Genomic DNA, 13,226 nt, shown 5'->3' with positions numbered 1-13,226 from the left:
TTGATATTATCAGTCTTTTAACTTTGTAGGGTATAGATTTAGAGGGGTCAAACTCACCCCTTCCTTGGTGGGCCCTGCTCTCCACTTTTGTCCTGCCAGTGCTGTGAGTCTGTCAAAACCTCTACTCAGCTTCTTGGCCTCTCAGCCACATTTCTGGATTTGGAAGACACTTCTAGGGGAAAATCAGCCCCAAGGGTTTTATTTATTCTTAACAAGTATCCTTAGCTGGAGACTTGTGGATCCATCACACCAATCCTGATAAAGTAGTTAGCGTGATTCCTGGCACATTAAAGGGGCATAATGAATGTGAGCTATTATGATCTATTGTCAGTGTTATTTTTGAATAATGTTCCTTGTTCTCACTTCTAACCGTGGTAGCTGCCCATCCAGTTATTCCAGTTTCTTCCCTCCTGTTAAGACAGAACCTAGGAAGTCATGGGAGTTCAGTGGGTACCCGGCTGACTGTTCCCAGGAAACAGAAATCCTGGGAGGGTAGGATGGGGCAGTAGGGCAGGGGTAAGAAGCATTTCTTAGAGACCCAAAGTAGACCAGGCACTTTGATGGACAACTCTTCATACTTTATCTCAAATAAGTTTTTACATCAGTCCTTTAAAGATGAAATGGATCATCCTGATGTGTGCAAGCAGATATGGGAATATGTAAGCACATCCCATAGTAGTCTACTGGCTCTGTGTCAAGTGCAGTATAGATCTCATGTCATTTAGTCATGAAAATAACCATCAGGCCCCACTGGCAGCTACAGTAGCCACAAATCACATCATTACTACTATTATTATTATTATTACTATTATTACCGAAGTATTACAGCTAGAAAGAAACAGAGCTAATTGTCAAACCCATGCCTGTTTCACTTAAAATCTAGGCAACTTTCTATTACCTTATGCTATCTATTTTCTACTATGTATTATTAGAGAAAATATATTCAAAGACCACTTTATTTCAGTAAAAAATATCTTAGCCACATGGAGATTACATCATAGTGGGGGCAGACAAATAAATACATGTACATATTTAACATACATACATACATAGGTATGTAGATATATAGATAAATACATAGATTATACATAGATACATACATAGATACATACATAGATAGACATTTTGCACACACACACACACACACACACACACACCCAAATATATATACATACACATACTAATGATAATTGTCACAGAAAAAAATAAAACAAAATAAAGGAATGGAAAGAGAGTACCAGAAGTGCTACTAACTGTAAGATTATCAGGTAAGACAGGTCCAAGTAGGTGACATTTGAGCAGCACATTAATGAATTAAAGGAACTGGGGTTATACAGATTTCAGAGGAAAACCATTCTAGATGGAAGGAACAGCAAATGCAGTGTCCTAAACAAGAATATTTTTTATGTTTTCACAGAGGCCAATGGGGCTGGACTTGAAAGAGTAAAAGAGAGTAAGATGGCAGGGAGTGATAGCAGAGGAGGTGGCAAGAGGGTGAGGGGCCAGCTCACGTAGAGCTCCAGGCTAGGAGAATGGTGTAGAATTTTGTCTAAATGTCATGGAAAGTCATTGGAAGAGCCAAAAAGTGAAATAATCAATTAAACAGCTAAATGGTCCCTCTGGCAGCTCAGTGGAAAATGGACTGGGAATGGGGTTAAGGATAGAATCAGGAAACCTGTTGGAGGCTTTACAGCATCCAGGTAAGTAATGTTGGTGGTTTGTACAAGGAAGACAAAGCACATGGAGTGGTGAGAAGTGGTCCGAGACTGGTTATATTTTGGATGGAGAGCTGAAATTCTTTGCCCGAGGGGAAAGAAGAGGGTTGAGAGAGAGAAGAGTCAGGGGTGACTCCAAGCGTTAAATTTAAGTAAATAAAAGAGATGGAAAGAGAATGTGGTTTCATTGTCTTCAAAAGTAGAAAACTGGCACTCCCTTGTCTCCATGACTGTTTTGTTTTCTCCATCAGCTCTACAATGTCTTTCCAAGGATAATGAATTTCCTTCCTGGACCCCACCAAATGCTCTTCAGGAACTGGGAGAAACTGAAAATGTTTGTTGCCCGTGTGATTGAAAACCACAAGAGAGGTTGGAATCCTGCAGAAGCAAGAGACTTCATTGATGCTTACCTCAAGGAAATAGAAAAGGTGAGGAAACCAGAGCTGTTACCTGAGTTTTACTCTTAAAGAGCAAATGAGGGGATTCTGGTTTCTTATTGCTGCTGTACCAAATCACCACAAACATGGGGCTTAAAACAACACACATGGGGCTTCCCTGGTGGCTCAGTGGTTGAGAGTCCGCCTGCCGATGCAGGGGACACGGGTTCGTGCCCTGATCCGGGAAGATCCCACATGCTGCGGAGTGGCTGGGCCCGTGAGCCATGGCTGCTGGGCCTGCGCATCCGGAGCCTGTGCTCCACAACAGGAGAGGCCACAGCAGTGAGAGGCCCGTGTATCACAAAAAAAAAAACCAAAAAAAAAAACCAAACAAACACACATTTGTTCCCTTACAGTTCTAGAGGTCAGAAGGCTGAAACCAGTTTCACTGGGCTGAAGTCAAGTTGCGGGAGGGACTGGCTCCTACTTGAGGCTTTAGGACAGAATCCACTGATTGACTTTTCCAGTATCTAGAGGCTGCCTGTACTCCCTGCCGCAGGGCCCCTTCCTCCGACTTCAAAGCCATCAGTGTAGCATCTTTTCTGCCACCATCCTCACATCTTCTCTTTATGACTTTCTTGCCTCCCTCTTATAAAGACTCTTGTGATTATATTGGGCCCACTGGGATAATCCAGGATAATCTTCCCATATCAGTATCGTTAATTCACTATATCTACAAAGTCCCTTCTGCCATGTAACATTCACGGGTTCTAGAGATTAAGACATGGACCTCTTTGTGGGTCATTATTCAGCCTACCACAGGGGAGGAAAATAGAGGCAATACTTCATAGAGTGTAGGAATAACATTAACTCAGAATTGATTTATGAGTTAATTGATGAGACAATTAGAAATAAAGATAGAGGTTTAACAGTATTGGGCCTAAGGGCTTTGGAAAGCCCAAATACTGCCTTCTCATGATCTAGTCTCTGTCCTCGGCATATATCTGAGGGAGATACAGACAAAAGGAAGAATAAGTGCTGTTTCATCATTAGTCAGACTGGTGCCAGTTACCTACCCCTTCCCCCAGCTCCCAGTGCAGAGCACAAGTGAATCTGTGTCAGTTGCCAGAGATTAGTCTCAAATGGGACAGACATTCGCCTTCCTCCCTCATCGCCATGTCATCCGCTTTTTAATATTACTACAGGAAAAAAGCAAAATGGGATGTATATCCTTTACCATAGTAACACCCCTGGTTAGCACACATCACTGCGTCTGTGTCATTATCTTTGACTCATCAGATTACTCATTCGTTCTCCTAGAGTTGGCAGAAATGTGGATTTCTTTCCAACTCCACTCTTGTTTCACCTGATTGGCATAACATTAATAGAAGCATTGATTACTCCCCAGAGGGGGAGACGTCACTTGCTATATGGTGTGCAGGTGTGGGACCACAGAGGGAGGAATGTTGATGCATTGAAGCTTCTGGAGGAATGTGGCAAAGCTGCTGGAGTGCCATGAGGAATGGCTGTTGGAACCAGAGAAGTTTAACCTAAAAAGGAAAAGATTAACAGGGAGATATGAGAATTATTGTACTTTAGAGAAATTCAGTTATTCTTTCTGGTATCAGTACAAACATTTGTTGAGAATTTGCTATGTGTCCTTTCCATCTCGCATAATTCAGAATGCCATCTTAAGGGGTGAGTATTGTTATTTCTATTTTGTGAAATAGCATATAAGCACAGAAAGGTTTATTCACTTGCTCAAGTCATACAGATAGTGAATGGTGTGGCTACTATTGGAACCCAAGGCTGTTTTTCCAGTGTAATGCTAGATTCTCCAAAATTATGGGTGTACAAAAATTAGTTGTGTTGTTTCATCCACCAAAGCTAACAAAAGCTTCCAGCACTTGGGGCAGGAGGACTCTAGTGATGTTGCAGTAATAAGCCTCTGCCTCCTGAGATGACCAAAGGGAAAGTCATTTCTCCTGTGCTCTCTCCTTCCACGTTTTCTCTAGGATGAGGGCCCCTGTGTTGTGGCAACTAAGAACCATCTGAATAATCCAATAATCATTGTGCTTTCTAGCATAAGGGCAGTGCTACTTCAAGTTTCCACGAGGAAAACCTCATCTACAGCACCCTGGACCTCTTCTTTGCTGGAACGGAGACAACTTCGACCACGCTGCGCTGGGGTCTGCTCTACATGGCCCTCTACCCCGAAATCCAAGGTGAGCATGTCAGTGGATGGGCCTGGGCCAGGTCAGAATGGCGCCTCCTGGAACACACTGTCCCAAGGTGGGACCAGAAGGTAGCATGGTAGGATGAAGAGATAGGTAGGACAGTTACCGGGCCAGGTGGACTTGAGAACGGGAACCTTCTTCGGTTTTTCTGTGAGGATTGTGATGGGTCCATGTAACACAACTATAACAGAGAGTCCCAGCCCTCAGGAAACTCCCAGTCCAGTGGGAAAAACAGTGAAGTCCACTGACATTGTGGTGAGTTCCAGGAAAGAGTTCCATTCCACTCACATATGAAATCTGGTCGCAGCCCTCCCTCCTTCGAAGTAATGTCTTCCATTGCCCTGTGGACAATGCTCATACTCCCTAATCTGGTATATCATGCCCTCTGCTGGGCCTCTTTCTGCCCATCCAGCCTCGACTCTACCCACCCTGCATGGGGGCGTCATTAAGTCATATGTCACTTAATTTCACTGTCCTTATTTGTACCTCTGGGCCGTAACACCTGCTCTTCCCTAGAAGAATAATACCAAAATGTATTTCCCTAATTTCTCTGCACGGTAAACTCCTAGCTACGCTTGAAGAGTTTACTCAACCACAGCCCCTCCAAGATGTCTCCCCACACTTCTGGGAAAATACTAGCATTTCCTTCCTTTAGAGGTTGCCTAACTGCACCTCCATCACTTTGCTTCCACACATTATTTGTATACCTTCCCCACAGACTGTAATCCTTTCGACGACAGTGACTGTTACAATCATTTTTCCTTTTCTAGGCCCCCAAACAGTTTAAGCACATGAAGGATAAAAACTGTTGGGATACAGTTCTGCAAACTGTGGGTAAAAGTTTATTAACAGGACATAAAGTCAATTTAGTGGATCGAGACTAACTTTTTTCCCTAAATTAAAAAAAATAGATTAGGGAAATCAGAATGCTTTCTGTGTATTAAGGATAAGGCTTTTTCGTGAAACTTTCTTTCCTTATACATATGAATAAATATTTGTTTTATATGTGTGTATATTTATGCTTATGTGTCCTGAGTCATGCACTTAAAAAATGCACTTGTAACTGTGAATTACAGGGTTTTATTTAAATTTATTTATTTATAAATTCTCTGTGTTTTTATTTATCAGATACTTTTTTCATAAATTTTATTTATTTATTTTTGGCTGCATTGGGTCTTCTTTGCTGTGCGCGGGCTTTCTCTAGTTGCGGCGAGAGGGGGCTACTCTTCGTTGCGGTGCTCAGGCTTCTTGTTGCGGTGGCTTCTGTTGTTGCGGAGCACGGGCTCTAGGCACGCGGGGTTCAGTAGTTGTGGTGCGTGGGCTCAATAGTTGTGGCTTGCGGGCTCTAGAGCACAGGCTCAGTAGTTGTGGTGCACAGGCTTAGTTGCTCCGTGGCATGTGGGATCTTCCCGGATCAGGGATTGAACCCGTGTCTCCTGCATTGGCAGGTGGATTCTTAACCACTGCATCACCAAGGAAGTCCTTTTTAAATTTAAAAGCCACCTAGTTAGCGTATTGATACAGTTTCCCTATTAGAGGCTCCAAAATAACAGTGGCTTAAAATGGCATAAAAAAGTAGATGCAGCCCAAGTTACTATCGATGGATGAATGGATAAGCAAAATGTGGAATGCAATGGAATATTAATCAGCCTTAAAAAGAAAACATTCTGGGCTGCCCTGGTGGCGCAGTGATTGAGAGTCCGCCTGCTGATGCAGGGGACGCGGGTTCGTGCCCCAGTCCGGGAGATCCCACATGCCGCGGAGCGCCTGGGCCCGTGAGCCATGGCCGCTGAGCCTGCGCGTCTGGAGCCTGTGCCCCGCAACGGGAGAGGCCACAACAGTGAGAGGCCCGCGTACCACACACAAAAAAAAAAAAAAAAACAAAGAAAACATTCTGACACATGCTACGACATGGATGAACCTTGAAGACATTATGCTAAACTAAGTAATCCAGTCAAAAAAGGCATATTCTGTGTGATTCTATTCATATAATGTATCTAGAGTGGTTGAATTCATAGAAAGCAAAAATAAAATGGTGGTTGTCAGAGCCTGGGGAAAGTGCAAAATGGCATCCTCTTCAATGGATGTAGAATTTCAGTTTTGCAAGATAAAAATTTCTGGAGATTGGTAGCACAATAATGTGAATAAACTGCACACTTAAAATGATTAAGATAGTAAATTATATATGATATTTATTTTACCACAATTTTAAAGTTTTTAAATATTCAGTTTTAAAAAAAGGAGTTTTATTTTTCTTTGAAATGAGAAACTCTAAGCTGGACTCTGCAGAACCCTTTTGGGGTCCAAGCTCTTTCCATTGTGTTGCTCTGCTGTATCTAGAATGGTGCCCTTGTTGGCACTCTCAAAGATGGCTCACCTCTAAGGTTGCCTTTCCACCAGTAGGAAGGGAAGAAGGAGGAGGAAGCACACACCCTTCCTTTAAGGGCCTCTTCCAAGTATTAAACATCCTCTCTACTTACATTCTATTGGTCAGAACTTAGTCACAGGGGAATCTGGGAAATGTAGTCTTTAGCTGTGCAACCAGGTATCCAGCTAAAATATCTATTTTTGTAGAAAAAGAAGAAAACAGATATTGGGGCACAATTAATGGGATTTTTTTTCATTTGTTGGTTGCTTCCCTAAATCAGTTCGTGTATATCTCAAAACATCTTAAAGCGGAAGTGGATTTATTCTAATGAATAAAAAGAGCAAACTGAGGCTCAAATGATTTCAGTAAAGTGCAGCAGGAATGTTGTAGAGCAAGAGTTTGCCACCAGATTTGTCTCACAGCAGGGCCCACTTTCCACTCACATACCTCCCTGAGGAGCTAGTCTAGAGAGCCTACGATAACTTTAGCCATTTTGATCCTGGTTATTCCATTCCTTAACGAGGCTCAAGGAAAGTTATGGAATAATAGAATAATAGAACCTCCTCTGCTTTTCCAGAAAAAGTCCAAGCTGAGATCGACAGGGTGCTTGGCCAATCACAGCAGCCGAGCACGGCAGCTCGAGAGTCCATGCCCTACACCAATGCTGTCATCCACGAGGTGCAGAGAATGGGAAACATCATCCCCATGAATGTGCCCAGAGAGGTGACAGTGGACACCACCTTGGGTGGATACCACCTGCCCAAGGTAATTAGGGGCTCATTCACAGCCTCAGATCTCCAAGTTCATATTTGTAAATGGTGGGAATCTCAACTGGAAAAGTAACATGTGTTCTTGTCCTAGAGAATCACTTCAATAGGGAGAGAGATATATTATGCCAGATGAAATACTAGTTTTGTTCCCTGGGTATGATCTTAGAAAATTAGTTCAACTGGTTGTTAATAGGAGTTATGGAGGGGAAGGGGGATTCCTAGGTTAGCTGTGTTTAGGCAAAGCCTGGCTTTTCTTTGCTGTGAGATTTCTTACTACGTGACATGCATTGTGAATATTTCTGGGGATAGAGCAAGAAGCAATTCTCAGTCAGACTTTGCCATGAGGTCCATTTCTTTGCCTTGGGAGAGCTTCTTACAGGATAGGGACCTGCCAGACTTACTTTAGAAAATTCTGCTTCATAATCCTGGGTTATAGAATGTTGAAATATGAAGGGACACTTGAGACCTCCTGGGCCAACATCACATTGATGCTGGTGTTTCTAACATAATATCCCCACTGGTATTTTTCCAGCTTTGACTTACAGCCCCTTAATGGGACTGTCTCACAAGGGAAAGCAATACAATTGTGTGCAGTATTAAATATCAGAAAAGGAACCAATGCTTTTTAAATAGGATTATGTTCCATGGACTATATAGGTTATTTAAAATGTCTTAGTCCTCAGAATAATTCTGTTATCCTCATTTTATAAATTTGGAAGCTGAGGCTCAGAGAGTAATTAATCTTGCATAAGATCTCTCAGCTACAGTGACAAGAGTTGGGCTCCAGGAACGGAACTGTTCTGATTCCCAGGCTCATCTTTTTTGTACTACACCATGTTCTCTCCACAGGAGTTGCTTTACTTTGACTTTAAAAGAGTCTCCCTGAAATATTCCTCAGTGGGTCCCTGTTAAATTCCCGGTCCTCACAAAGGAAATTCTGCTCTCACTCTGCACACCACTCTTAGGATCTCAGCAGGCAGCTCTCCTATGCCCCCTAGTGTCCTCTCTGCACACTGCACGTTTACAGTTCTTTCCTTTCTCCACCTTGGTGGGCCTCTGTGGATTCATTAGATCCAGTTTGTCTAAGTTGCTCTGTTTGTTGTACCTGGGGATGATCTCAAGGCAAAGCCAGAGGAGCTTCCGCATTGGATACCCCTTCGTCACCATCCCTGCAGAGCCAGGAAAAGCAGCTATTCCTGCAGCAATTGCTTTTACTATTTTCTTGCTGATGGATCATCTTGTGGGTGAAGGCTGAGGTAAATTATCTCACAGGTGATCTTTGCATTTTTATAGCAATTCATTTAGCTCCAGGGAATCATCCCAGCTCAACAGACTTGTTCTAACATTGATCTTTAATATTGACTGGAATTATCATCCTAGGAACTGTGAGATCCCATTGACTATACATTGTAGAGGCTAGGAGCCATAACTCTGATGTCAAACGTCCTAATACAAATCATTGTTCTACTTCCTCCCACCCTGTGACTTTGGGCATCTTATTCAACCTCTCAGAGCTTCAAATTCTTTATCCGTAAAAGTGCATTTAAATCCACCTCACAGGTGAACATGTAATGAGATCATGCATGTATACTATTTAACCTTGTGCTGACTATAGAAAGTGCTCAAAATAGCAGTTATTATTCTTTATTAATTCATCAGATGTTCATTAAGCACCTAAAACGTTTAGGGCTCAGAAAACAACTCAGAGGAAAATAATCATGCAAGTTTATAAGTATAAACCATGGTAACCGCCCAAGGGAAAAAACTCACTGGCTTTTAGAAAGACGCAAGCTAGCTGCAATGAGGAATGGGAGCAAGCGCAGGCAGAGAAGACTTCCCAAAGGAAGTGAGGTTTGAGCTGAGGATTAAAGGATGATTAAGAGGACTTCCCTGGTGGCGCAGTGGTTGAGAGTCCACCTGCCGATGCAGGGGACACGGGTTCGTGCCCTGGTCCAGGAAGATCCCACATGCCGGGGAGCGGCTGGGCCCATGAGCCATGGCCTCTGAGCCTGCGCGTCTGGAGCCTGTTGCTCCGCAACGGGGGAGGCCACAACAGTGAGAGGCCCGCGTACTGCAAAAAAAAAAAAGGATGATTAAGAGTCAACTCGATGACAGAGTGGGGAGGAAGGATATTTCAGGCAATGTGAACAGCATGTAAAAAGGCACAGAAATGAGTGGGAACATGTGGCATGTTTGAGAAACTGAAGGAAGCTTGGTATAGTGGGAGTGCAGGCAGAAGGAGGGTCGCTCAGACAGGGAGCAGGTGATGTGTCCTTAATCTAAGAGTGTTGGGAGCTATTGAAGAGTATCTATCAGGTTCCAGGTGTGGTGGGTGGACGGGTGTGGAATGATTAAATTATGTTCAAAGCTAGTGTGGAGCACATTGAAGGGGAAGAGAGGAAATGGACATAGTTAGGGCTATTATAGGAGTATAGCCAAGCAAGGTGATAGCCTGGACCAGAGGGCAGTGGTGGACATAAAATGGAGGGGACAGAATCAAGAGAAATTTCAAGTACAGTTGACCAGCCTAGCTTAAGGACTGGATGAGGGCAGAATGAGGGAAAGGGAGGCACTAAGGAGGACTCCTGGGTTTCTTGTTATGTATCTGGAAGGATAGTGGTTCCTTTCACTGGGTGACCTCATTCTATTATGAAACTCTCTGTAGAACGGACTAGACATTGGAGGGAAGAGAGTGGGAGATGTCACATTTTTCTCTTATTGACGCATACGTGTTCCCTCCCAAATTATACACTGACAAGTCCCTGCAGAGATCCATTCTGCAGTCGAGTAGTCACACTTCCCCAGGTAAAATTCCCAGCAGACAGTTCCAGTCCATCATGGTAAGCTGTCCCATGGCAAAGAGCAGGGTCCTAGGGGTTGGGCTCAGAGGGAGCGGACTGGGGAGGCTGAGGGAGTTCAGGGTGCTATCAGCCTTGCTGTGGGAGCCGGGGAGACTGCCGCCCCTCTGCATATGTGTGTTGTGTGGGTCAAGTCTTACCTGAGTCCTTGCTGCCTTCTCCAGGGGACCATGGTCCTGACTAACCTGACTGCACTGCACAGGGACCCCGCAGAGTGGGCCACCCCCGACGTTTTCAATCCGGAGCATTTTCTGGAGAATGGACAGTTTAAGAAAAGGGAAGCCTTTCTGCCTTTCTCAGTAGGTGAGTAGCAAGAAATAAGAGTGTGGGAACCCAGACTCTCAGCCCTTCCCTACTTTTCTCCCTGATGTGCTTTGCTTTAGTTGGAATGTCTCCAGGTCCAACAGGAAGAAATAACTCACAGCCTAAAAGTTGAGAATGTTTTATTCGGGGCATTACTGAGGACTCTACCCTGGGAAGGCAGCCTCTCAGATAGCTCTTAGGGACTGTTCCCAAAAGATAAGGAAAGAATGAGGATATATAGGAGTTTTTGATGGAAAAAAACCATGTAGTCAAACATCAAAAGATTACTGCTAGTCACAAAAAAAAAAAACCGGACATCTCAAATTTATGATTTTAGTGCCTTTCTTTTTATGGGAAGATGCAAGAGTTTGGGCTCATTGAAATTATTCCTTTATATGCATCCTAACACTCTAGGGCCAGTATCCTCTTTTTCTCCAGCCTGAATTCCACTCAGAGCACACCACTGGGGTCAGCTGCAGTGACCGACGGCTCATGGAGGGCAGCCTTCACTGTTTAACCGGAATGGCAAGCAGCAGTGTTCAGTCCACACCAGATAGTCCACTCCAGCATGACTCACTCTTTTTTTTTTTCTTAAAGCATGTTTTGTTTGTTTGTTTGTTTATTTATTTATTTATTTTTGGCTGCACTGGGTCTTTGTTGCTGCACGTGGGCTTTCTCTAGTTGCAGAGAGCGGGGCTACTCTTCCTTGCGGTGCGCGGGCTTCTCATTGCAGTGTCTTCTCTTGCTGCGGAGCACGGGCTCTAGGCACACAGGCTTCAGTAGTTGTGGCATGTGGGCTCAGTAGTTGCGGCTCGCAGGCTCTAGAGCACAGGCTCAGCAGTTGTGGCGCACAGGCTTAGTTGCTCTGTGGCATGTGGGATCTTCCCAGACCAGGGCTCGAACCCGAGTCCCCTGCATTGGCAGGCGGATTCTTAACCACTGTGCCACCAGGGAAGTCCCAGCATGACTCACTGTTGCCGTTGGTTGCAACTCAGGATTCCCTGGGTGGAGCATCACCAGGACTTATGCCCTTAATTCCCAAGTCCTGGCTTGACTCTGATGGAGATTTCAGCTCCACGTTGTGCTGTCCCCCAGAACACTGGAACAAGAGCTCAGACACTGCCTGTCTCCCAGAGAGAAGGTTGAACACTTGCCTTCTTTATAGAGTTTTAAATGTTCCAAGATCTTTTTAGGGCAACCCATTCACACAGAACTAGAGCCAATTGCTAAGAAGAGGCTGGGGGAGGGGCAAGGAAAAGGGCTACTTGCTTCTCATTATGGGCATCACAAGTGACTCTAAGTGCCACAGGCTTAACTAGATGAGATTCTACTCTATAACAGGTCCCTGAAGAGGTCCTTTTGCTGTTTCACATTCTAATGACCTTTTAAAAACCTAATTAATACATTTACATGGTATACAACTTGAAATGTACAAAAGCAGATGCAGTGAAAACTCTCATGTTTCCAAGCCAGCCAGTTCCAAAAGGGTGTTTTAATTTATAACAATGTAAAATTAGTAAGAAAAAATTTAGTATATTCCATGTATTGAGTTAGGTATGTTGCAGAGATCAATTCAACTAATTTCCCAATTTCTTAATTTTATAAATATTTCCTGAGCATCTATCATGTGTCAGGCATTCAGCCCTGAGGATATGACAATGAATGAAGTAGAAAAAAATATCTCTTAAGGAGCATGTGTTCTAGTGTAAACTTACAAGTTTCAAATTCCTATTATCACCACATTGGAGATAAGCCCTGAGGCTTGACAGGGCCGTTTATAGCATCTAAAAAGCTATAAATCTCACAAGGCAGAGCTAGAACTCAATGTTAACCAGGTTTATCAAACACTAAAGCCTGTGCTCTTCCTAGCAGTGTCTCCTAAAAAAGGTAACTATGCTACAGAGTTGACACTCAGAAATTCATGATAGGTTTCTTATCATTAAATTAAATATAGATTGATTTGCTGAGACAGTGTCATTTTGTTGATCATGCCACCAAAGTACAGAAAGGGAGACCCTTGAATTTGAATCCATGTATGCGTGATCCGGAGCCCAGATTTTCCTGCTATAGGACACTGTCCTGAGTGTATCTGGACTGATTCTGATTAGATCTTCTGTGTCTTTCTTCCTCTGGTCTATGCCACTTTTCCTCACGTTGGCCAAGTCACTTCCTAACATGAAAGCAGACATGAGATATGGGAATACCTTCCAGTCTTCCTGTCTACAAGAGCTTCAGATTTCCTATTATAATGCAAAGTTTCACCTGTGTATTTTAAGTATTATAATTATTCTTGACTCACTGTTGTTTTTGCTATTGAGAGTTATAACACACCCTTTTAATTACAGGTTTCATTTGCAAGCAAATTATCTCATTTAATCCTTACAGCAACCCAGTTATTAATAGTTAGACAGGCAATCGATCAGTATGCCGTTTCTTAATGTAAGGAAACTAAGAATAAGAGAGAATTGTTTCTTATTCAAGATCACATGCCCAAAGAATTGGCTGAACAGGGCCTAAGACTCAAGTTCCCTCGTTCTCATCTAGTGCTCCTTCCTGCATAATTACAATGTAACTCATTTCCCCACTTAAAGGCCCTTC

General features: G+C 43.4%; 1 protein-coding gene across 5 annotated transcripts in view; it reads left to right on the top strand.

The window, feature by feature from the left end:
- Positions 1 to 13,226, top strand: part of CYP2J2 (cytochrome P450 family 2 subfamily J member 2) — a 31,584-nt gene that overhangs the window by 15,342 nt on the left and 3,016 nt on the right. For 3 of the 5 annotated variants that reach the window (XM_067726344.1, XM_067726345.1, XM_067726343.1), the window contains 4 exons: positions 1,967 to 2,143; positions 4,176 to 4,317; positions 7,275 to 7,462; positions 10,490 to 10,628. In XM_067726344.1, coding sequence (XP_067582445.1) covers positions 1,967 to 2,143; positions 4,176 to 4,317; positions 7,275 to 7,462; positions 10,490 to 10,628 — 646 coding nt within the window. The remainder of the gene's footprint in view (positions 1 to 1,966; positions 2,144 to 4,175; positions 4,318 to 7,274; positions 7,463 to 10,489; positions 10,629 to 13,226) is intronic. The other 2 variants (XM_067726347.1, XM_067726346.1) reach the window with 1 other exon arrangement.

The sequence above is a fragment of the Pseudorca crassidens genome, chromosome 2 (genome assembly GCF_039906515.1).
Source record: "Pseudorca crassidens isolate mPseCra1 chromosome 2, mPseCra1.hap1, whole genome shotgun sequence".
NCBI lineage: Eukaryota > Metazoa > Chordata > Mammalia > Artiodactyla > Delphinidae > Pseudorca > Pseudorca crassidens.
The sequence above is the reverse complement of the archived record's forward strand: the minus strand, read 5'-3'. Positions and strand labels throughout refer to the sequence as shown.